Source organism: Rhea pennata, chromosome 7, assembly GCF_028389875.1.
Source record: "Rhea pennata isolate bPtePen1 chromosome 7, bPtePen1.pri, whole genome shotgun sequence".
NCBI lineage: Eukaryota > Metazoa > Chordata > Aves > Rheiformes > Rheidae > Rhea > Rhea pennata.
In genome coordinates, this window is record NC_084669.1 from 35,102,978 (window position 1) to 35,128,957 (window position 25,980).

At 35.9% G+C, this 25,980-nt stretch overlaps 1 protein-coding gene across 4 annotated transcripts in view; it reads right to left on the reverse strand.

The window, feature by feature from the left end:
* Positions 1-25,980, reverse strand: part of CTNNA3 (catenin alpha 3) — a 456,698-nt gene that overhangs the window by 147,883 nt on the left and 282,835 nt on the right. For all 4 annotated transcript variants that reach the window (XR_009959014.1, XM_062580676.1, XM_062580675.1 and 1 more), the window contains exon 10: positions 7,656-7,748. Coding sequence is in view for 3 of the 4 variants with exons in the window: in XM_062580676.1 (XP_062436660.1) it covers positions 7,656-7,748 (93 nt within the window). In the remaining variant the exon portion in view is untranslated. The remainder of the gene's footprint in view (positions 1-7,655; positions 7,749-25,980) is intronic.

Consider the following 25,980-nt stretch of genomic DNA (forward strand, 5'->3'; position numbering starts at 1 on the left):
GCTAGTGCAAAAAAAACATGAAAATTCAATTAAATATTCAGCATTCACATATGGCAGGATTATCTGTTCATTTGTTTTTAGAAGAAAGGGCAAAAATGGACCAAACCTCCAGACTTTTTAAATCCATTCGAAAGCAACTCCCTCCTGAGGTCTCTAGTTCACTTGAGCTGACACAAGCACAAGCTTAAGACTGTGGAGTACAAGCAGTTTACTGAAGGTTATATGGGAGATACCCGATTTGTGTTTAAAGAGCCCAGCATGCTGACACCCCATTCTTAGCCTGGGGTCAGGCTTCCACAAGTATCACAATATTAAGTCAGACACACTTTTTTAAGCACTGGAACACAAGAGCCAGATAAAAAGCCATTTCATTTAAACGCTGTGTCCTGCATTCTCATTAATATTTTATCATTAATTATCTCAGTTCTTAAATCCTTTCACTTTTCTCTGTTTTGTCATACTGAAATTGAAGTAATCAAAATATATAAAAAATTCTGGTTTTACCTTAATGAATATAGAGTCAGCAAATGACTCAGGAGATGCTTTGGACAAGGTCTTCAAAGGTAACTGGGACAGGTATGTAGAACATGAAAGTAGGCTAAACGTTTCCTCACTTCCTTCTTTAGTTTCATCTTCTGCCATACATGAAACAGTGCTTCATGTATGTACTCTGAACACCTCACAAGCCAAAAGTGCATTGAAAACAAGCACACACAAAAAGAGAACTTGTTACTCTACAAAGCAACAACAGTTCACTGTAGATAATGACAAACTCTAGCAAAGAAAACCATTTTTCTCTTAGAAAGGTATCTTTATTCCTCTCTTATTTTTAACAAATCATTTCCGAAGCCAAAGTTCAGAGAATCATCACCACGAAGAAAGCTGCCTACACGCATACACATCATTTACATTCTCTTCAGGGGGGTGGGGGGGGGAGGGCCCCACTCTATCCAAACTGTGCGCTTACCTACCATCAGATGACTACTTTTTCTATTGCTGGTATTATTGTTTCTGTGTCAGTCTTTTTTCCACATGTTGAAACCCCAGTAGGACATTTACTTAAAATAGGATCAAGAAAGAGAAAAGCTACTGCCTACAACAAAGTCTTACACACTAAAGGAAACACAACAAAACATTCAACAAAAAGAAAAAAAATAAAGGAAGAAACAGAAAAATGGATGATTTTTGAAGCATTACTAATTACTTATACATGCCATGATTTACATATTGATAAAAAGAATGTCAGAAGGATGCAGCATACTATCCAGAAACTAATTCCTTATGAGAACATTGTTCTCAGTAATTTATGTACGCATGGATGATAATTCTGCTCTGGAGATACACGTCAACCATTGCCAGCAGAACATGGTCTAGAATAAATATATAGAACATACATATATAGAATATATACACATATATAAAATGTAAATATAGGAACACTCAAGCAGACTACCCTATCTACCAAGATTAATGGCAACTTATTCATTAGCTTAGCAGCATCGTATGTGGGCTTTGACAACACGGTGAAAAGTTACATAAAAAAAAATATACTGCTTTACCGTAATGTCTGCTTCAGTTTGAGACTTATTATTAAGGCACAATATGTACTTATAATTAATCTCTCAATTGAAAGACTAGAGATGGCACTTAAGAAGACAGCTGATACTGGCAGAGATACCAACATCTGTTTTCTCTCTTTTAAAGGAGATGGTAGAGAACTCACTGATAGACTAAGTTCCCTTGCTGTATGCGGAGAAAACAGTATTGTGACAGAAGAAAGGAAATGCCACCCAGCCTGTTCAACTAAGAAAATGAAACAATTCTGCTTATTAAAAGGATACTGGTGAATATTTTTTATGGTGGTAGTGAAAAGCTGCTTCATTGTCCCTCATCTTTAAATATACCAGAGTAAAGGGGGAAAAAAAAAAAAAGGACTGATGATTGATCTTCTCTAATATGAGTAATAACAACTCTCTAGTAACTATATAGAAAATGCAGATTCTTCAGCTTCAAAAACCTACAGCCTCTACAATCTACACAAAATACTTTTCAGATACTCAAGTTCAGACGTATCAAAAGTAACACTGCTGCCCCCTTATTAGCTATCAAGTCTCTTTTCTGTGTAGGAGAGTTTAGTTTTGTTCAATACATTACACACTTAGAAAATAATACAGAAGTAAATAATACCTACCTACCTACATCAACCCCCAAAAGCTAAAGCATGCAAGGCTAAATCGAAACTTTGCTCAAGGAAGGATTAAATACTCTTGTTGATTTTTGTAAGGGAAAATGTACTGAAAATGCTTACCTTTGAGACTAGACCTATTTATAGAGTATTTATATTTAGAGCTTGAGCAAATATATAGGAAACAAACTCATGACCATAGTTTCAAGAAAGGATTCAGAGAACTGGTAGTTCCTGCTTGGAACTGAGAGCTTCTTAGCTGAATACATTTGTAAGTGGTATACAATGCTGTAACCTGCTTTATCCCTCCATGACACTTTGAACTGAGCTGTAGGTGGGTGGACTGAACTGGGAATCCTTACTTTGGACCTCTCCTCACAAATAACTTCACCCCACAAATAACACAAAATAACACGCCCATTTTGCATGATCCTGACGAACATGTAATAGGCTTAAAGATGTCTGGTAGAAAGACAGGAAAGAAAGGATTACTGCAACAGTGCCCAGACTAAAATTAATAAAGAGGGCTGTAAGGGCTAGATTGCATGTGGCAGACCAGATTCCAAGTCTCTGTAATTCTTATTGCTTTCCTCATTGCAAGTACATTTATCAAGAAAAAAGTATTTCTGTAATCCCCAAACACTGCAGTGAGTTCCAGCTAGTCAGGTTAGCACTGAAGAGCAGCTCTATTATGCCGGTCACCCAAATAAATACATAAAGCTATCATATCACTATTTAAATGGTTAGGTTATTTCACATTTATGTTCCCACCAATCAGCTAAGCATCTTGCTTACTCCAATACCTCTTCATGTTACTGGGACAACTCTGATTTACAAACTCTCATGAACAAAAAAAAATCAGCTTCTGTCTTTGGTGATATTTAAACAGTCACATATGAGAAAACAAGAGAAGATGACATTGAGAATCACAACCATCATATTCCATAAATGTGCCAAGTGTTATGTTCTTTTCATTAGTAAAATTCATTCTTGGAAAGTACTGTGAGAGGGGAAGAAACAGTCAATATAAAAGTAAAAACAGACTGCATCAATGAGCCCAATACACCACACAGTTGAAGTTAAAGATTAGTGGCTCAGGTAATACAGATCAACAAATAGCACACTTGAGTATTGTCTGTTACAGATTATGACCACCAGGGTTCTAGAAGAGCCATAGCTTTGATTTCAGAGAGAGCTGTCTGCAGGACTTTTGAGTGTTCAGCATGCCTAAAACCATTTTGGAAGTCTGATATTTTGTTAAGAATTTAATAACAGTGGATTTTGTAGTGTGATTTACTTAATGAAGTTAAATAACATTATCCAAAAAAATTCTTAAAAGATGAGAGGTACTCCTGCCAAGAAGTAAACATTTTGATTTGGATTGTGGAAATGCTGGAATTTTACCTGCAAAACTGCACTGAGATAGGATGCTTATCAGATGCTTTGGTATACTTTGAAAAATTTTAGTTTTAAGATTTCCCCCTGTAGAATAGGGAACGCCCTCATACTCCATTTTATATTCAAAGAAACGTTGCCTCTTACTAAAATGAGCACAGCAAAGTCAAGCACCCAACAAAGGTCCTAAAGCACTGCAGAACAAAATAATAATCAGCCTGATTTACAGATGAATAAACACCAACAGAGCTGTTCGAAGGGAAGAAATGAAAAGCATGACCAAAACTTTTACCTTTTTTGAGTTTTTAGAGTAAGGGAAGTTATAAATCTAGATTTCACAGCGTGTATATATCTATGTATATATACACACATTGTATATATGTACACACACATTTTTATGCGCACATACACATTTTTTTATATATAAAAACATTTAGATGTTCAGATAACTGAACTAAAGGTGTTGTAAGAACAGGACTCAAACAATCTTAGGCAAACTTAACTATTTCTAAGTAAGCCACTTAAGCTTCTCATGTCGTATTTCAGTAAGGCACAACACGAACTGAAAGTACAGATGCACACATGAAACAGGTGGGGAAAAAAGTGCAGGTATTAAATTATTTATAGAAAACAATCTGCTGAATGAGAAATAGGGTAAGAGACAGAAATATAACACATTTAAATATCCCTTTACTGAGTATTACAAATTCAATAAACTAATATGAACAGTCAAGAATAAAGTCTGTGACAAGAAACTTAACAACACTACACATTTCATTCTGTGTCACTGAAAGGTTCCGAAAAGCAGTGCAGAGCTGAAATACTATTACGTGTATCAAATCCCTCCTACCACTGAGCTCAATGGACATTCCACTACAGAGCAATTTTAAGATTTGAAGCATCAAGGTACTACAGACACAAAGAGAATTAACACTACAACTACACCTACTGAACAAATACCCTAACAAATCTCAGGTAATCCTTCCCAGAAGTAAAGTTTCATTTACTGCACATACAGCAGTGTGCAACTGAAAGACTAAGTCAGTTACAAGCAATCTTCCCATATGTATTTTTTTCTGTAATTAGCCATCAAGGCAAATGCTGGTGTCTACTGTAGTTATACCTGTACAAGAGAATACAGAACAGAAAGTTCTTTGGTTCTCAGAAGAAACACACCCTTAGGTAGAGTGTCAGATGCTAAGAGGAAGTCAACCTCCATTTCACCAAGGCATTCACTGGACAGATTCTGCCACGCAGGATACAAGGCTTGCTCCTCAGCCACCTCATGTAATGGCTGCAGCATGACGTGTAGTATTATTGGACAGCCTAGCCTGCACTGCATGATGTTCTTTTTCAAAGCAAGCAGGAATGTGCCCTAGGCATCACAACCTGGCAGAGAAGTCAACCACAGCAATCTACTTAGATATGAGAGCCAAACGATCTTGCAGCATCTGTGTAGGTCATGTTTTACTGTTAAGGTCCACTCACTCACCTCCTCTATTTCCAAAGAGATCCTTCAAAGAAGTGTTGAATTGTACTAGGTGAAAAACAGCTCTGAGGACCCAGTTCTTGCACAGAACCTAGGCCAGACAGCAAACTGGATCCTCTTTACATCCACAAACACAAACAGATTTTCTGGGTCTTTTTTCCTCTAGCTCCTCCTGCTTTGGCCTGGTGTGCCAGACATACTTGCTGACCCAGCCAGAAGTGGATTAGGCCAAACCGGGTATTTATGTATATCTTGCTTGGCAGCAAGAATCCTACATTTAGGACGTTTTTTAATATTTCTTAACTCTGACAGGTTTAACTTGTATCAGCAATCTTCATCTATTCCAGAGGAACATGTAAAAGAGGAGCCAGAGACATCTTAAAACGTACCACAGAAGTGAAACATATGGGTAACAAACTCAAATTATAGACTCTTGCTGTTCAAAACCAGGACTGTGTTTGCTTGCTTTTATAGATATTTTTTAAGTATTTATACAAAATATTCAAGAAACCACCCCTCTCCAAAAGCTATTAACAATTAGGCTAAAAGTTATTTCTCATTTTATGAAACATCTTCAGTTGCTCTTCATTTAATCTATTATTATAGAAAAAATATTAAGTATTTTTAAAGTAAACTGCTCATGAAGTATTAATGTAAATATAAGAACAAGCATTATGTGTTTCGTATCTGCTCCAGTGTTTAGTTGATCACTTTTGTTGAGTATCTCCAAATATTTTAACCCTCTGTTTTTTTAACTACAGTACAATATAGTCAGTTTAACATAAGTGTTTGAGTTCTAATAATACAAATTCTGTACCTGCTTTTTCCTTACTGCTGTATGGGAAATTTTACTTCTCAGATCTGCAGAATTCCAGGACTCCAATGTTTTTTCTGGTTTTGGAGTCTTTTTAATTCAACCTATTCAGATTTCAATGCAAACAACACAGCTCCTTTCAAATAAGGTATTCTTCAAAGCATATGAGAGGAAAAAAAGGTTTTTACCATAAAGATCTAAGAATACTGGGGTAGTTCTGCCCTGCAGAGATCTTCCGAAATAATTACTTCCCCTGTGGAGAATTTTTAAATGGTATGAAAAAATCTGCTTTACTGTAAAAAAGTAGGAGCTTTCTTCTGTTATTTCTTATTTAAGTAAAACACCAATTGCTTTCATAATGCATGGTGCTCATCTGAGAAAGCAGCAACTCCTGCATGAAGAACACATAATTAATAATTACATAATCTGAACACATGTATAACAGATTCACTGTTTAGATAGATCTATCCTCATCAACTAACTCATTCCAGTTTTACTCCTGAGCTTAAAAAAACATAAACCAAACAAACTTCCATTTTACTACAGGAAACTGATACCCTAAAAACTTAAATGGTTGTAAAGAAAAAATCGATGTCTGAGTAAAAACTGGATTTCAGGAGTTTCTGATACCACAGTCAATACTTGAAATGCATGTTCTCAATTAAAAAAAACAAAATTACATCTGGATGCATACTAATGCATCAAACAGGTGCATTTATACCCTCAGGGAAACCACCTAGAAAAAGCTGTTCATAAATCCTTCTTACAAAATTAAAGCCAATAATCAATTAAAGCAAAGAGTAGGATGCAAAAAAACACAGAACTATAAAAACATCATAGAAATAGACACAAATTGAATGATTCAAGACACTATGGTCTGTGATATTTTCAGACTATCAGATTTTCTTCATTTAAGCTTCTCTGAATATTGCCATTTAATCAACAGGCATAAAATGGACTCCTCAACCTTGTAATTGAGCATACTATTAATATTTGCTCTTCACTTTCTATTTCAACCGCATTTATCATTCAAATGTGCAAAGCAGTAAGCGTATTTAGGCCACTATGTAACCTGTATTGTTCTTTAAAGAACTAACGGTCTTTAATTTATACAGCCTCAAGGCTGATGCACTCAGATCAGTTTCACACAAATTGATAACATGATTTGCTTTAAATAGGAGACTACAACTGCAGTTGTCTTTTTTAAATGTACAACTTTGAGTATGACAGATACACTTTTTGGTACTTAGTACTTTCCCCAAAATATATTTGCAACTGCACTGTTTCTCATTCAGTTGCTTAAGGGGATATCTTAAGCTTTTGGATTTATGTTAATCAGAGGAATTCTCATTGGAACATTCATGTAGATACATACACACTAAATCAAGATGCATTAATACTTCAAGTTAGAAGTCAAAGTATGTATTGCTTTGTAAAAGCAAAGACACTTGCACTATCCTATAACACTGTTCATTCAATTAGGTTTAATTTTCAGAAATATCTAGCCATATTTGTTTCTTCCAACCGCAATTCTTACAACTTTTTCAGGCTCCCAATCAATACAAACCATTAGCATCTATGTTACCACGAAGAAACAGAACTGATATTTTTGCTGCTGATTTATCCTTCGGTCTCAACTCACCTGAATTTGAGTGTGAACCGAGTGTGAATTTTAGTTTGAAGGACTACCAATATACAACATCTGTGTTGTATAACAAAAATAAAGCATACACCCAGTGCACTGTGATGGGAATTAATTGAAAAAGTCTTACCTGTGGGCAAAAAGTCTCTATGTGATTAGCTGCCATCTGGACAATTTTCATCCCATCTTCATTTGTTGATAATGAGCAAGCAAGATTAGCAACCTTAAATAAATGAACAAAGATGTAGTTTTGTAAGCAAGTATTCATCTCTAGAATCTAAAATAGGCCAAAAATATCTCTGCCAAGAAACTTACTTTTATTTAGGGAAACAACACATTTATTCATGTCTTGGCCAAGAACATATATGAACAAGGAAATTCTAGAAAAAATAAAAGGTAGGGGGAGCTGTGGAAAGTGGTGAAGGAACAAGAAATCTTACGATTTATCCCCAGTTTAGATTCAGCACTTAATAGCAGTAGTATGGTACTCTCTGCTAGTTGGATACTATTAGATTTCAAATTAGGATCCTAAGGCTAGATTGCTTGTGATTGCTTTGTTTTTCTGAGCCTTTCAAACCACGTGCCCAGCATTTTCTTTTTCTCCTTACTTTTAGGACCTTCAAGATCAAGTGACATTAGTCTTGCTATGCCATACTAAGATACAGATAGAGTGATCTATACCCTGAGCTATCCACAGATAATTAATCAGTGGTATGATTTTCTACTAAGATAGTTGTATCAGTACAGTTTATACTGAGAATGTACTTCCACAGATATCACAGATTCTTGTGTACGTTCCACTTCATATTACTATATACCATGGAGAAAATACAGCTTCCTCTATAGGAAAAAAGGCCCATCCAGGTGGCTTCACACTTCTACAAGTTTGAGTAAACAGAAGAAAAAGAATGCACATCCACTTCAGTTCTTTGCAACACAGAATCAACAGGAAGTAACAAGTGGACTTGACAAAGCACAGCAGGAGTTGCGGTATGGGGATCGAGTGGATCTTCTCACTGTGTTAAGGTTATATAAAGCCTTTTTTTAACCAACAGCCCCTGTTACTGCAACAGCTAGCGAAATAGCCACTGTTGAAGTAGCTGTATTCCTTGTAAGTCTCATTAACGTTGCATGGATCAAACACTGCACTCTACAGCACTGTAAGTATCAACACAGATACTAACATGCAGATCTAATTCATAATTATTCAAAACTCACACAATGGTTTATATGGCTCAAGTGCTAAAAAGCAAAACAACTCCTCTTCACTTATTCGAACTTAAGCATACGATTTGTAACAAAGAGTACACAGTGATTCATTGATGATTATCATCAAAGTCTTCCATTAGACTTAGTTAACGGATATAAATACACAGGATTAGTTAGTCCAAAGCCACATTAATTAGTTTATCCTGCTAAAATACAGAAGCTGTGACTAAGACACTTTTTGCAGAATGCATAGCACTGCGCGTATAGTTACACTTCATTAGAAATACTTTATCAGCATATTCCTTGTATTCTTAGACAATTCACCTGTTCCTCACCTGTATGATGCACAATCTTATCTGCTTAAAAGTTAAGGTCAGAATTGAAGAAATCACTTTTTAGAGAGGAGCTCACACTGCTTAGTATGTACAATTACTACAAATGTTTTAATATCATTCTAACACAACTTTAAGAGGCACTTTATTCCCTCCTAAAAGAAGTTATTTTCCTTTGGGTTGAAGGTCAAGATTTTTCAATGTTGCTTACAAAAAGTAATTCAAATACTACTGAATATTTTAATTGAATATCTTTGCCTCAGTCTCTGAGCTGCTTGTGCATCCTTAATTTAACAACACTAGATTCATTCATGCAACATTACTATACCATCACATATAAAAAAAGCCATCTGAAAGGCTAAATTACGTATCTTTTACCTACAGAGTTGCTCACTCCCTAAAGCAGTAACATTTCAAAGTGCAAGAAAATGCAATAAAAGCCATCCACCAGAGTGAAATACACACCCTCAGATGCTTTTTCTCTTTGTCAATAAGCCCCATGTTTCCAGTTTTATTTCAGAGGTCTTGGAAAACTTTTTAAATTTACTGGGATCCACTGCAAATGCATACATGGTAGGCAGATCCTGGTTTCTATCATCCAGAGTTCTGAGTTCTCTGCTGTATGCAATAATGCTTATGACAGCCCTTGTCATAAACAAAATGGGTAGAACTTTCTTCTGTTAGTACTTAAAGGCATCATTTGTGTGTGCACGCACACGTGCACACATGCTGCTTAAAATGATGAAGGGCTATTTCATCAATACTAAATGCCTGCAACCTGTACGAAAACCAAGCCCTGAACTGTGAGATTTATTACCTTGCCTCCCTGAAAATACCACACATCTGGGAGGGTTTCTCAAAAGAGACAAATCCTTTCCATGCTAGAGTCCACCTCCTAAGCAACATAAACTACACAAATAAATCACATTTTATCTTCTAAGCTGAATCACTACCTTATCTTCAAGAGTCTTCAAGTCCAAGTACATTGTACTGTCAAAATAAGTAAAACTGCAGAATGAAGAGCTGACAATTCTCAGTCAGAAAAGCATTCTCTTTTCTAAGAGCAAAGTTTGTCAGGGCAAAGACAAAGGTTTCTAGGGGAGGATGGTCTGACTGAAGCTAGCTCTAATAGGAACTTTAAAAAGTCACCACAAATTTTTCAGCTTTTTTTCTGCCTGTAAAAACAACTTACTTCTTCAACTTATACTGCACAGTGCAATGAGTCTATTCATTATCTTTCCCTCCAAACACTTCCAAGATACTACCAAAGTAAACCCACACAGCTCTTACAGGAAGATATGATGATGGACAATGAACCACCCAAGGTGAGTTCTTGTAATGTTACTTGATACATTAATTAGAATACAGTTTTAACTGGGATGAGAGATACCTTCGAACTAGAAAGATGACTGCAGTGGCAGCAGTAGATAAAAAATACTCCATGCGTCTGACTAATTTTCAGACTATGAAGACACCAAAGACAGTATTATTTGACGTCCATTATCTGCGCACAAAATATATACCAATGCACATTCCCTTCATGTTCATTAATTCAAAAAAGCTTTTTACAGGTACTTTACCCCAAGTTTTTACTTTCCATATTGAACAAAGGTCTAGACTTCTTTATTGAAGGGCAGGAGTCCCCCCCTCATTTCAGATTCAATGAACCAGCAACTCTTCAGACTAGAAATTGTTCAAGAATGGGAAGATCTGTGTGCACAAGATGCAGCAAGTAAAGTAATTATATTCTTCTCTCACTAGCTTACATATTACAGGAAGCATGCATGTATATATGTGTAAGAGCTTTTTGTCTGAAAAACTGTGCATAAACTGTTTGAGCTGAAAAGGTTCATCAGATAGGTTCACATGTGACTGTGCTTCAAAGGAAAAGGAAGGGATATTTAGAGGTTAAGATACATTATATATGAACTCATTCACACTGCTGGTACAAATACTTTGAGATGGAAAGCTTTTTGTCTTGATTATGCTCACTCAAGTACACTTATACTTGGTACCTTCCACTCACTTTATATCCTCAGCCTTTTTCAATCTCAAATTTTCAAATGCTTTCCATTAAGATTATAAGGTAAAAGAGAAAAAACATACAAAAGCATCTTGGAGAATGCCAATTACTTCCAGTGGTGACTTCAGAAAGGCTTGATAACCTGCAACAGCAAATGCCCTGAAGTCATGTGTTACTGGCAGCAATGAAGAAAACATAACATCCTTCCTGTTGACAGAAGAGAAAGTATTTCCAAGTCCAGTAAGATCCTCTAGAAAATCAAGGATCACAAGCTAAGTGCCTTGGCCACAGGCCTTTTTACTGGAAGACCAAGAGGTCTTACCACGTTGACTTTGCTGAGGAGGAGGAAGGTATGATCCTATCGGTGAAGTGGCCTTGGAAGACATTAGTCACAGACCAATGTAGTTTGATACGGTTTGAGAATGGATTTTGGTTTAAAGTTAATTCTAACCTGAACAATGGATCTGTTCACACGGAAATTTCTACTCCTCCCAAGTTTTTGCCTCAGATTTTAACTGATGCTGCGTTTTTCAATAGTATGTTCCTCACCAAAGACAGCAATCATCTTACATATCCATCATTGGGGGGAAAAAAAAAAAAGTATCCTCTTCAAAATGGGCCCTACTTCAGAAAAAATGTCATTGAGAAGGGAAGAGGAAAGATTAGTGAGAGAGAAAAGAAGTTACTTTGAACAAATGAAGTAGGATAAAATAAGTACAGCTAGTAAAAATGAGAAAATAAAGAACCCTCCCCCCCCAAGAAGAAAAAAGAAAAAGTGTAAATAGAGGCTGATGTTTAAAAGTTGCCTCAGAGTGCTTTTAGACAACTGAAAGAAACTGCAGGATGCCCTATCCACAGCTACCACCTACATGCCATACATGTAAAGACAGAACAGGAATACCCATTTGAAATGTTAAGGCAAGAGGTCTCCATTCTTGAGTGCCTATATGTACAGGGGTACATACAGATAATCACTCCAAGAAAAACACTACTTTTTTGCTCTACACTTACTGATACTGACCAGGACCAGAAAGCCAACTGCTTTCAAGTTGTTAAGTTAAATTACAAGCAACTGAAATACTCGTGGTTTAGCTTTTTTAAAATAAGAAGTGTAATTAGATAATAATCTACCTGTCGAATGATTTTAGGTGTAAAAATCAAACAGAAAGCCACAAAGCCTTGCTTCAGTGCACAACTGCCATTTAAGAATTTACTGTTTACTTCACTAAATACTTCACATACCTTAAAGAAGTTTTCTACACTTTTACTAAAACTATTCTGTTGCATAAACTGACATACACAACACAAACCAAAAAACTTGTTCAGGTAAGAGTTTGGTCAACCTCTGCAAAACAGAAGTCTAACTAGTCACTTTCTAGGTTGAAAATACTTTATTTACTAATTCATTATTTTATTCAGCCTCAGGATTAAGCCTTAGTTTCAGAGTTTATGTAGGTTCTTTCTGAGGTTTGGTCCAGTTTTGCAGCAGTTAATACATTTTTCTTTTCCTCCTCTGTTGGAAGATTTGAGGGTCTCCTAAGTCAAGGCTTCCCTCATTTGGTATAGCTTACAGATAAGCCTTTACCTAAGCTCCACACAAAAACCACCTGATCAGCAGTGGAACTGAAAATTAGATCACCAAAATGCTAACCCCCAAGAATCCCCACAAATCCCTTTGAAGAGTAGGAAAGTTCTCCCACAATTAATGGGGGAGGTGGGGAGGCAGCCAGGGGTTATATAATGGCATCTCTACTAAAAAGAATTTATGGAGAAGTTCTTAAACAAAAATTAATACATTTTGCCTCACCTGAATAATGCAAATTTGAAGTTGATGCCTGTATCGTAGTGTTTAGAACTGCAACACAGAACAAGCAACTGAAGTTAATGGCAGACAGTGAAGTGAAACAAAGAAAACAAGGAAAGTACTCACAGTAACGCATGAGGTTTTAATGACAGGCAGATTTGTTACACTGACCACTGTAATGAAGAATATTGGTAAATGGAACGCAGTCTTATATAAATAATGCATTTTTCAAAATTTAAGTGGGAAGAAAAGAACACCTCACTGAAACTAACCGAAGTATGTTTTCACTTCTAGTAACATTTCACCTGAAAGCTCAGACAGCTTCCTATGAGAATGAGTGTAGTTCTGAGCTTTGTCTAGAGTAACAGCACCAGGGAATTTGGCGAGTCCACTGTTAGTGGAATGCAGAGCAAAGAAGCTGGACTCAAGAGCAACTGGAATGAAAATGAAGAAGAGAAACTTGTCAGTGGCCGTAACTAAGAAATTAAAGGAAGAAACACAGAATTTAGGAAGGTAAGTGAAGTTTCTTAATATGAAAGAAAAATGAAATACACTTGTATTGTGAAAGCAAAAAAAACAAAGGACATTGTAAAAGTAAGAGGATGGAAGTCCTGAAAGTGGGCTTGAGAACGGAACAGAAAAAAAAATACGCAGTAATTGAGATAGAAACAGCAATCCAATAAGAACGGATGAAACATCTTTATGGTCTGTGAAAAGCAAAGAGTTGCAAAACAGAGAAGCCACTTTGTACTTTTTTAAGTTGCAATTACAAAAAGTAGATAGGAACCCGTGCATAGTAAGAAATGAAAAGCTAGAGAAAGAGGATGGTAGTTTTCAAATAATGAGTCAGAGGCAGAGACTAAACAAAAGCAGGCAGGACTGATGATGTGAGATGCAAAGCAAGAGAGGACTACAGGAAAAAAAAAGAACAAAATAATGTTGCAAGTAAGGAGATCAGTTTGATCCCAAGATTCCAGACAGAGATGCCTCAGACAACAAAATGAAGAGCAAAGAAAACAGACTACATACGCAGGGCTGAGGTCTGGACAGAGGTAAATGTTGTAATTACAAAGGGAACATCAGGAATGCGCTTAAACAAAAGCAGTGATACACAGAATTTGTAACTATACCAAGGAGAGGAACAGGAGAGAGGGGTGAAAAAAGGAAAGAAAAAAAAGTAGCTAGCAGAAAGTTTAGAGAATCTAAGCAGTAAAGGGAACTACAGTCACAGAATGGCAAAATAGGATGTGTGAGGGAAACTCTGAAGTTCACAAATATGATACTGCAAACTACAGCTATCTAAACAGTGCTGAGAATAGCATGCATCCTCAGCAGTAAATTCTAGATATTATACTTCTCCGAACACTGCATCCAAGATGCATGCCCTCAAACTCCAACTAAAATCTAAAAACAGGCATTTGGTTAACTCTCCCATGCTTCATACCATTACAAAATGAGTAAGTTTCAGCTCCTCAGGCCTTCAACACTTCAGGATGACAGTTCTGTGAGGCAGGAGTCTCATCTTCTCTGGTCATTCCCCCGAGACAAGCAGAAAGTAGTTTAAAGCTTCCCCTTTGCCAGTATACACAAACCAAACATTGGTATAAGAAGATACAGCCTTCTGTTGATAAGGATATTTGTTATCTGAATGGAAAGACTATCCCCCTCAAATAAGAAGGAAATGCCTTGTACTTTGTGCAGAAATGCAGCCAAGTGCATCTCTCAATAAGTAACTGTAACGAAACACATCACTAGTAAAAGATACTGGAGTGGCAGAACAGGAGAATAGTTATGAACCAGTAACATACTAGGTTAACAAAGCATCTCTGTTTGAAACAATGTTTTCTACTGTTCTCTGAGAACATAGCAGAACTACGTATTGTAGATCTAGCAATTGCCTAATGTGATCACTCTCCAAGTGTCAACACCAATGTCATCAGCATTACTATTATCACACGTCTATAGATATGCAATGCGAAATCCAAGACTAGATTTTTAGGCAGCAAAGGTAGGTACAGCACAGCACTTTAGCACCATTTGCTTCATTCTCAGGTAAGAAAAGCTTTATTCATCAGATGTCCACACTGAGAACAAAGAGTTAAATGCATCACAGAGGAATTTTTTTTCAGCCAAAAGCACTGCTTAACTTCTAAAAATACGAATTATTTTCTTGGGGATAGGCCATCTGCAAGCTCACTAAATTCCCTTCCTACAAGCTGTAATGAATTAAACATGTTCTTAAGGTGTTACCTCCCTCACTCCACTAAGAGCTTTTTCTGTTCATTATGTTAGCCCAAACTCCTAACTCACTTACACTGTAAGTCACTTATGACTAAGCTGTTTTCAAAAATGCATGCAATTTCTCTTCTTACCAAAGACTTCATATTCTTGCAGCGAAGACTTTCTGTTGAGAACTCTGTTTTCCTTTCACTGACAAAAGTTCTGCCTAACCTTAACATCGCAAGGCCCCTCACCACTCTCCAGGGTAAGCCCAAAAGTTCTTTTTAAGATTTTTTAGCACAGTGTGAGGAAGTCTCTATGGACCCCCACTCTCCAGTTTATAACTCTATGGTACTCTGAAGAACATGCTGGGAGTAAGGATTGCCTAGGATGAAGAATACTTTAAGAGCTGTTAGTATGCTTTTAATCCAAATTAAGGGAAAAAAGCATACTAACACCTTATGGTATCTAAAAAAACTGAAATGTTGCAGATTGCATGAAAATTACGAGCAAAACAAAAGCTTCCATTTTCTTCAAAAAGCTATTAGCTATTAATATGCAAAAACAGAAGACGCAACATGCCGTATTTATGGGATATATTAGCCTGTAAAAGAAGACTTTACTATATGTATGCAAAAGGAGAATGGACAAAATAATCTAGTATCTCCAGGAAACAGACATCCAGAAGTTCCCATAAAGAAACTACCCAAACGGAAACTCTTACACAACCTCAATTTTTTCCATACTCACTATAATTGTTTTGCTAATTATGTAATTTTCTCCCATAAGCAAAACTACTGAATTAAATTATCTGCATAAATCTTTCTTGGTAGTAATGACTGTCAAACATCCACAGAATCTTATCAATACCTCAACAACCTTGAACAAATCAAAAGAATTTAGTTTTCAGGTCTCTCCTTAGACAATAAATCAGAGAGCTATGATAACATCAAACAGGACGCATTTTCCATGGAGCTTTACTTTGATTTTTTTTAATTCTGATGTTGAATAACTTATCTTCCCCCCACACACATTTTGTACATCTCATCACTAGATAGCAATCAGAAATACACAACTCAAAGAAAGGCAAACTTGGAATTGTAATGTCCTGACAAGAAAAGGCTACAGCAGTCAGCAGAATGCGTATTTGCTGTTATTCACTGTTTTGTACCGCTTCTGAACAGGGACAAGCAGACCAAAGCCAAAGTTATTCTGTGCTTTCTCAGGTAGTTATGCTTGATTATTTAGGTACTGTTAAAACCTACATATAACTATCGCAGATTTTAAAGAAGAGTTTAATAATATGTTGCAACTTATATCTGAACTTGAGTAATTTTTTCATATTTTTGGTATAATAGTATGAATAGTATGAATTTGCTATGGAGGGAAAAGAACATACAATGTGCTACAGCAGATTTAGAGAAGTCCGGCAGAATAGCAGTAGTCTGCAATACCACTTGTAAATACATGGTAAAAATAATATTACTTCCAATCAAGTTTTTCACTCTGTGTAGTCACTGGAGAACAGAATGAAGGCTACAGCAGACCAGAAAATATGATTTTTATCTTAAAGCTCAGAAGTAAACAACAGATTTACTGATTTAATAAACTGGCTTAATAGTAGTAAGGTTACGTTTTCATTTTCAAAACCAGAAGCCATTTCAAATTGTAAATAAATATGGAAAAAAAACCACATGCAAAAGTGACATTTCTGTAGCGTATTTATGGATATTTGAGAAGTTTAAAAAGCCCAAACGTTATCAAATTTGGAGATCAGCTCTCAGATGATATCACATTATTAAAATATTCTTAGGCTTTACTCCTAGTGACAATATGAAAGCTGCATTTTCTTGCATTCAGACTCATACCTCTGACAAGTATCAGTGGATTGCTCAGAAACAATGCTGCAATCTTTTCACAAGAAATCCTGAAGTACGAAGTTGCACAAAACCAGCTTTTTCCATATTTAGCAACATATGTAATCACATCAAATTACCAACATACCTCCTTTTTTCAATTTGCTTTAACGTTCTAAACCTTCACAATAAATATTTAGCATACTATTACTACAATAGAACCTGATTTCGGTACATCACAGGACTTAGATACATTCTTCACTAAAATTTGTTTGGAACACTGTGATCTTTGCTTTTGCCAGTCATTTTTCAAAACGCATATAATAAAGACCTACTTTATAATACACTTTATATATAACCTACTGCTATTTCCTAAAACTAAGCTGAAGCTTTCCTGTGTATACGTCTTGTATCTACTAACCAGATACACTATCACTTTAATGCTTACCTGAATTTAACAAGTCACTGACTTGGTGACTGTGATACAGGAGGTCAGAAAGGCCAAATCAGCATAAGGGCTTCATTTTGGTACAAATTTCACAAAGGCAGAGCCTTAAAGACCTTTCATCATTTTTTTTTAAACAGTTGAAGAGATGGACATCAAATATGAAGAATGAAAAGAGGAAGAAAAAAAGATGGTAATAAAGCAGTTCGGTACTGTAGAGATTTATCACAAGTAATCGCAGTTCAGAAATTGTTTGTGGGATTTGAAAGCAACTGAATAGCAGGCTGGGGAGTAACATTTCAATTTCAATCCTCATTACAGCAGTCAATATAGCTTTTAACGTAAATCACATGATCTACACTAATTAATGAGGTTTTGTTTATTTTAACTACAAGTCTGCTCTCCTATAATTGAAATAAATGTCCTTACATAATCTTTGCTTCTAGTTTTGGTCCACTGAAGTACCTTCTGTAAGTCAAGATTTTCTTAGCTTCTACTAATAGTCAGCTTTATTCATAAAGCCTTAAAAAAGATCCTTATGAGGCAGCTGACTTTATTCATACAAAAAGAATCATGAAAAAATCTAGGAAGTTTAGCAACAGATAACTACCATGTTTTATAGTTTTTAAGGAAGAGGCTGCATTGATGTATGCATGTCTTCTAGTCATTGCTGCTTTTTTATGTGCATTTATGACCATATGCATTTTTTATAAGCATAAAAACTTACAGACACTGGACTTTTATTTGGGTGGAACATTCCTGTGGACTAAAAACTTACCTCCAGCGCACAATAAAGCAGTATCATGAAGTCACTTGTTTTTCAGGCTATTTTTTACTGTAAAACTTAATTTTATCTCAGATTAAGTTGAACAGTAAGTAATAGTGAGCTATCTGTAAGTTACTGTCAGTTTCCACTTTATTTTATATAGTTTATAAAATGCTTAAGATAATTCCAGCTGAATGTTAAAATTAAATATTAAACAACATACTTCAACTATGTCAGTTACTTTCCCTGTTTCTCTCCGAACTTTTGGCCTTACTCTTGCAGAAACCTTCCAGAATCTGTTAATTACTGAGAAGCACTACATATATGCAAGCCTCTTCGCTCATCTTTCAATTCCTCTGCATTTCTTTTTTTATATTTTGTGCATTTCTAATCCATTCAGAACTGAATTACATAGCACAATATTAATCACATAATCACTACTGCTTTGACAAAATTAGCTTTACCTTATGCCCTGGGGCTTATCCCTGCCTCTGTTCAACTGTAACTATCTTATTAATACAAAGAAACTCCTCAGAGTATGTAACTCAAAATGCTTCCTGTAATGTTGTTTGTCAAACATGCTAAAGATCTGATTTCTGTAATTAATAAAGAGTACTTGAGCACCAATGCACTAGACTGTTCTCTTCCTTTCAACCACTCTATTTAGAATGCCCCACCGAAATCTGTTTATCTGAAGTTGCAGGTGCTCCAACCTGTGTCTTATCTCACATACATTCAGGAGACTGTTCCGATAAACTGGGTCTAAGTTTTATAAACAAAAGCGATATATGAATGGAAAATAGTTTTAAAGAAACCTCAGTGTTTGAGGCAAAGATGACACACATGTGAGAATCCTTCATGGTAACATTTCAGAAATAACTCAGTTTTCTATAAAGATACCAGGCTTGATACAGAGACCAATTAGGCTTCCTCTCACTGCTCTGGTATACAGTAAAAACAGGTGAAGTGGAAAGCTGATTCCCTCTCTAGACCTTAGTGTCCACAGCCCTAGTTACAGCCAAAGAAAAGATTCTGTATTTGGATTACATTTGTTCTCTGGCAACCCAAGTTAGCTCAATGTTCCATTAACTAGGAGAAGCCGACTCTAACGCACTTGTCCATAGACATGACCAACATTTAACTGAGAGTGCCTCAATGAATGTAAAACCTACACCAGCACCAGACTTAAAACCCACTGCAATGACCACAGAGTAGCCTTTAATATCTGAGGAAACATCCTTCCAAGAGCCTAAAGCTAACAGCAGATGGTAAGATCTAACTAAATATTTTGTAACAAGATACCCTTTCCCTTAACACCCTTTGCTGAACTGTTAACACAGGTCACCAGCAGTACCACTTAAGTATATAGCGAAATGTAAAGAAAACCACCTGAAAGAGAGAATACCAAAAAAAAAAAAAAAAAAAAAAAAAAAAAAAAAGGTTATACTGCCCTTGTCCCTACCTCCTTCTTCATCCACACAGTATGATTTCAGTGTAGAGAGCAGCAGACTCAAAATAAGCGACTATCTAATTCTGCAGTCATGTAACCACCAACGAACCTTTTTATTTTTCGTATTTCAATCTGACAACAAATACAAGTAAGATAGCACCTAATCACAGAGAGAGGCCATCAGTCATGCACAAACTTAACTAATTACTTAAAATAATTAAGATAAAAAGTTACCAAAACTCATTGCCAGAATCTAAAATTTGTGAGGGATGCAGCTACCATGCATGCAGTAGTGCTTTAAAATAAATCAGTGAGCTTAATTCAATTCTCACAATCGTCTGACATTAAAAAGACTTGATAAATATCTGCCACCCCCAAAAGTTCAGTAAGTATCAGGGTGGATTATTGAGCTCTCAAAACAAATACAATGGCAGAAATTTCAAATACCCTATGTATTTTCCCTTTTTTAAGCAAGAGACCAGCATAATCTTATGAAATACAGTACTTTGCCTTTACACTAATTCTATGTTTATTGCTCTATATTATTCTGTATCATCTTCTTAAGCTGTTTCAATGAAAAACTTCCAAATATCTCTTTCCTTTAAAGATTTCTTTCTTCCTTTCTTCTCCATATTTAACATCCTATCCTCTGCACTTAATAATCACGGAGCAAATATATAGTAACAAACTGCCATGGCAATGCTCAAAGATTTTCAAAATGCAGCAGCATTGTTATTATTTCTTGGTATCTTCAAATTTTACCTATTATCTTCATCTATAAAAGGAAAGGTTTGAACAGGACATATGCATAAATACATTCTCATTTATTTTCTGATCACTGTTTATTCAAATATTCTACAGTTCAATATCCACTACTCTTGTTCTAAGGACGTTTCTATTAGACTAAATAATGAATGGTTTGTTAAGCAGATAACCAAACACATTGAGGTGACCTTTTTCCTCCTAGCCCCAAAGTCTTAGATTCTTTCAGTTATCAAAATCTATGTTCACTTCTTTGTCTCTGACACGTTAACTGAGCTGGAACTTGATCCCTAAATATGACGAGTATTTTCTTCTCCAAAACGCATACACCCTCTATTACTCAAATCGGTATGAGCTCAGAAGTCAGTATGCTAACAAACTGAAGGCACAGAGGTCTCATCCAGCATTTAATAACTACTAGTAAAGCAGGGGAGGAAACAAGACTTCTTGTGTCTAGTACTTCAAAATATTCTCTCTCGATGAGTCAGGGTACTCAGCTGAGAATCTGAACATTCCAGAATATTCTAAGAATCATCAAAATGAAGTTACCAATTTCCTCCCTCTCTTTTGTTTCAAACAAGCGTTTAACTACATATAACTGCATTATATATATATACATATGTCAATATTATCATGACAAAAGGCAGTGTTTTCACCTTATCCAAAGCACTTCGAGCATTACTGAAATGAGTAATTTAATATCAGTATCGACAAAGATCAACCCAGAGGAATGCTCAGGTAGATTCTCGTATCTATCCAGCATTAGAGCAAGCAGAGTTCGTTATTACGATCTTTAATCCTTTTTGTTACTCTAGTTTGTTCAATAAGGCTTGATTTCCAAGAGACAACAAACATACCTCAAAATGCATTAACACATTGTGTTTCAAAAGATGTTTTAAAAGCTGTGTAACCTCAGTCACTGGAGCACAGGTGTGAATAGGTTATTCTGAGATTCACTTCTGAACTGCCACTGATCTATAGCATCTGATTTGAGCTCTGCTTCAGCTTTAAACCCTGTCTCCCCTTGTTACTCTACCTTTTCTTGGACTTGCATAGGGCAGAGACTATACTTTCTTAGATGCTACTAGAAATGTAACAGTGGGGATGATCTCAGTTGGGACTTCTCAGTCCTTTTATTATAGAAATAATAATTATAAAATGTTTTTTATTTTTTACATGCATCCTGGCAACACCAAAATATTGCACTGAGAATGAGAGAAAAAACACAGTGGGGGGGGGGGGGGTGTTGTATAATCAAATGCTTCTATAACGGTAAAATAATACATTTGCAATCTTCCAGTACAGATTTTTGAGTTGTAGAGAAGTTTCATCATTTTGACATTAGAGAGAACAGCAGTGGTAATATAGGCAGAGACTGAATTTTTAATACTGTGTTACCTACATCACAGATTAATGTGTCTAGAAGGGAGCTGGCAACACCTCTTCATTTCAACTGACTAGTAAGAATTTTTAGTGTAAGGAAATTTAATTAGATCAAAATCATGAGATAAATGGGCTATCATTAAAACAGAAAGTCCACATGGTTTGTCTCTGCCAAACCACATTGCTTACAGGTGCAAGTATTCAGACTCACTAAATACATGTGTTTACTTGTGCTGAAACTGTGCTAGTACACACTGAAGAAAATGGGCAGTATCTTTAAAAAAAATCATAACATTTTATCTACTCCCAAAATCAAAATTTACCCTTAAAATGACTCATTAAAGCAAAGTTAAGAATAATTTACTTTAGAATTATGAAGGGCTTTTCAAAATTTTAAGTGTCAATTTTTCAAGACCAAGATGCTTCACAGATGTGCCATTTCAAGTATCTGTCAAAACACAGCCAAGATTCTGATGAAATCCAGCCTACCCGGCAAATTTCTGATAGACTTGCTGAACTATGTAACAGTTTGCTTGGTTAACTGCTGGAGACCTTGAGATTTCTTAAGATTTCCAACTCTGTAACATGAAGCACCAAGATTTACAACATCCTGCCTCCACTCCTCCCGATCTAGGAGTCCAGATTTCAGCAGGGCTTCTAGGGCATACATACCTACATGGCAAAAGAGAGGGCGGAGTATAGACAGGAGACTGCACTTCTTTCAAATGCAAAACCAGAGTAGATTCATAAGCATGATGTTGCACCCAAGTGAATGTGATCAACTGACCTTATTAACAAGTCGCACTTCCCAGTACTGCCTGCTATTAGAAAACTGCAGCTCAGGCCAGCCCTAAGAAGGATGCCTCTTATCAGACTCCACAGCATGCCCTGACAGTTCTTTATCATCAGAGAACTTCAAAGCCCTTAGAAACCAAGGCACTTCAGATTTCTAGACTAACTCTTTGTTCTTAAGACCCACAAGCCCCACTGCTATGGAACCAGCAGCCTAGACAAATGACCCTACTATGCAGTACAAAATCAGAAATCCTCAATTAACTTATCTTAAATTGGCTATATTTTCAAAAATTCCCACGATCTCAAATCCGAATATGCAGTGGGAACTTCCAGGGATTTTTTTTTTTTTTTTTTTTTTTATAATCCAGGACAATTTCACAACAGTCATAAAATTCCCAGTCCACTTCTTATTGCCTTTTGCCAACAAAAAATAAACTTTATAACATTTTAAAATAAGCATTATAATTCTTGAATTTTACTAGACCATCTGTATGTTTTTGTCTTGTTCCAAAATAAAAAACTTCAATATTGAATTTTCTGTGGAACTGCAAATACAGACCATGTCCATATACCAAATACTCTCGCTATTCCTACAGCATACATGCTTGCCTCAGGCTAGCATAAAGGTCTAAGTATATATGCAGAGACAACTTGCAAATACTTTTAGCTAATACAGCACTTCGGATGGCTGAAAAGAAGTGAAAATCATGATTCCAGCTGTATTAGCATTGCAGACTCCTATGATCTGCTGATTAAATCCCCATTTTAATTCTTGCATTATTCCCTACATTGCATCGTTTAAGAAGAACAATATTTTCCAATTTATCAAATAGTGTATATCAAAAAAAATATCAAATATTGTATCAAATATTGTTCCATTATACTAGGCCAGGAAAACAAAAATATAGATGCCCTGAAGCCTGGGGGTGAGGAGATACTTGCCTTTCCTCCGCTCGCCCCCCCCCCTTACAATCCACATCTTGATTCAAAGCAAAAATTTGAGTCTCGATGTCTTTCCAGCACTATAAGCACTTAGATACAAAGCCAGCCTCTCTTTCATTTCAAAGTGCTTTCAATTCCTTGGAACAGAACACTTGACAGGTAAGGTATCAAATGAATTTGCTTTTCTGAATACAAAACCAAAACACAGTTCATGTTCTTAAAACAGCTCATAAGAAAAGTAGAGCCCTTAGAAAAATTAAGTATTTATCTTTCCATAGAAACAGCCATACTTTAAGCACACTGTTCTGATGCAATGTTTGGATTGGTTTCACACATTACAGTCATATTTTAATTATGCTCTGCTTACTACTACCGTCTATAAACCTAAAAAAAAAAAAAAAAAAAAAAACCTTAGAGCAGTAACTTGTCAGTGAGGCATTCATATCTAAAAACTTACAGAAAAAAAATCATTTCAACAAGTAATGACATGCAGAATGTTAATGCTTAGTATCTATGATCATAAATGAACTCTTCAGCAAACAAACAGAACATTCAACAGAAAAGCTAATTTTATTCTCCACAGTTAAAAGGAAACAAGACTGGGAAATATAAGCACACACTTAAGTCAGTGGTGCAAACTAAGTTTATCATATTACCTGAAATAAAGTAGCTCATGTTAGCCATCAGCCATAAAAAGTGTTGATTATTAGTTTTCACACTTCCGCACTAACTGCATTAACTTTTACACTTAATAGTACTTTACTTCATTTTCTGCAGGATGCAATACTGCAGAACAACTCAATAAATTTTAGCTGAGGACCCCAGAAGGCTAGAATGCTTTCCAATGACATTAGAAATATCACTAAAACCTTAGTAAACATCAGAAACACACACAGATAGTATTTTGTTCTCCATAAATCTAAATAGCTCTTCTTTGGGGGGGGGGGGGGGGGGGGGGGTGAGCACACAAATGTGTATGTCCTTTTTTTTAAACTGAGTCTTGATGAAAAGTCACTGTGTGTCTATGAACTACCTAAGACTGACTTTCATTAGTACTGTAAGAACAAAAAGGCAAAATTACTTATTTCAATGGCATCTTGCCTTGCTTTGGAGATGCATGAATACAGAACTCTTCATTTAGAGAATAGAATTCTTCACAAACGCAACCCTTTGAACGCTATGTTTTCTGCTCGTTGATGGCTGACAGCAAGGTTAAATGAAATCCTAACATCCTGGAGACTTCTCCCTCCAGAGTGTAAATACTGCATCCCAAGCCTTCCAGTGATTGATTTATTTTTTTAATATGCACTCAAGAAAAAATTCTCCGCAAGACAGACCAATTCCAGATAGTCAAAGTAAGATTAAAGCAAAAAAGGTGCCCTGAAGAAAACAAAGTTTTATAGTCATTTAGATTTTGAGGAATTGGGGGAAGGTATTGCATTCAGTAAAATCAGCAATGATATAATCTACTTTTTTCTTTTTAATTCTCTTTTAATTATGCATTGAAGTTTCTCTTCTACCCCCCCACCCCCACGTTAAGGCATTGTCTTAGTTTTCTAAAATTTGGCTGGTGAAAGTGAAAATTTTGACGACGATTTCCATTTGACCAGCATTCTTAAAGATATCGCTTCCCTTTTTACTATCTCCTCAGAAGTTCAAATTAAAATATAAGTTTTGATATTTAGGTACCTTCTATCACACACAATCTAAAATGCTAAATGTTCTGTCATATAGATTGTTGCTATTATTTTTCAATATAAAAGTGAATTTAGGAAAATAAACTTTGGACTTTGAAAGAAGACAAGACAATTATGGGACCTAAAAGCTTTTAAAGTACCTATTAAGTACTCAGCATCTGTTAAAATCTTAAGGGAAAAAAAGATCTGTTTTCCTGATTTCTTTGAGTAAGCCATTTATTTTGCTCTTACCAAATTACCTCCAGGATTAAATTCTTGATCTGTGGCTACATTTCAGTTTATGATTTCATTGCTATGATTTTACCCAAACAGAAACAAGAAGGGAAGGGGGGGAAAAGAAAAAAGGTCCATTTCCTGGACCCCTATTTTGTTTTGAAAGTTCTGAAATGTAATGATTTCTAGACTAGAAAGCTTTTCCAAGGGTCACTGTCTTCCTACCTTTACTCCTGCAGTAGAGCCAGCGACACTTAACTGTGAGAGCACAGAGTTTTGCCTCCATACCAGTTTTATCAATTCCTGTAACTGAGCAAACTCTCACGAAATTAAACCTGGTAAACAATAGAAAAGCTGGTAGCCTAAAAGCTTATATTGAAGGCTGGTGAACAGGCAAGACTCACAGCTGCTACAGAGAACCTGGACAACAGATTGCAAGAGGAATTAGCTTGGAGAAGGCATTAATCAGGCCATCTGCGCATGTGTAGCTGAACTGCTGCACCTCTGTAAATAATTATCTTAAGAAAACAATTACCTTATTTAGCACCCTCTCGTGCT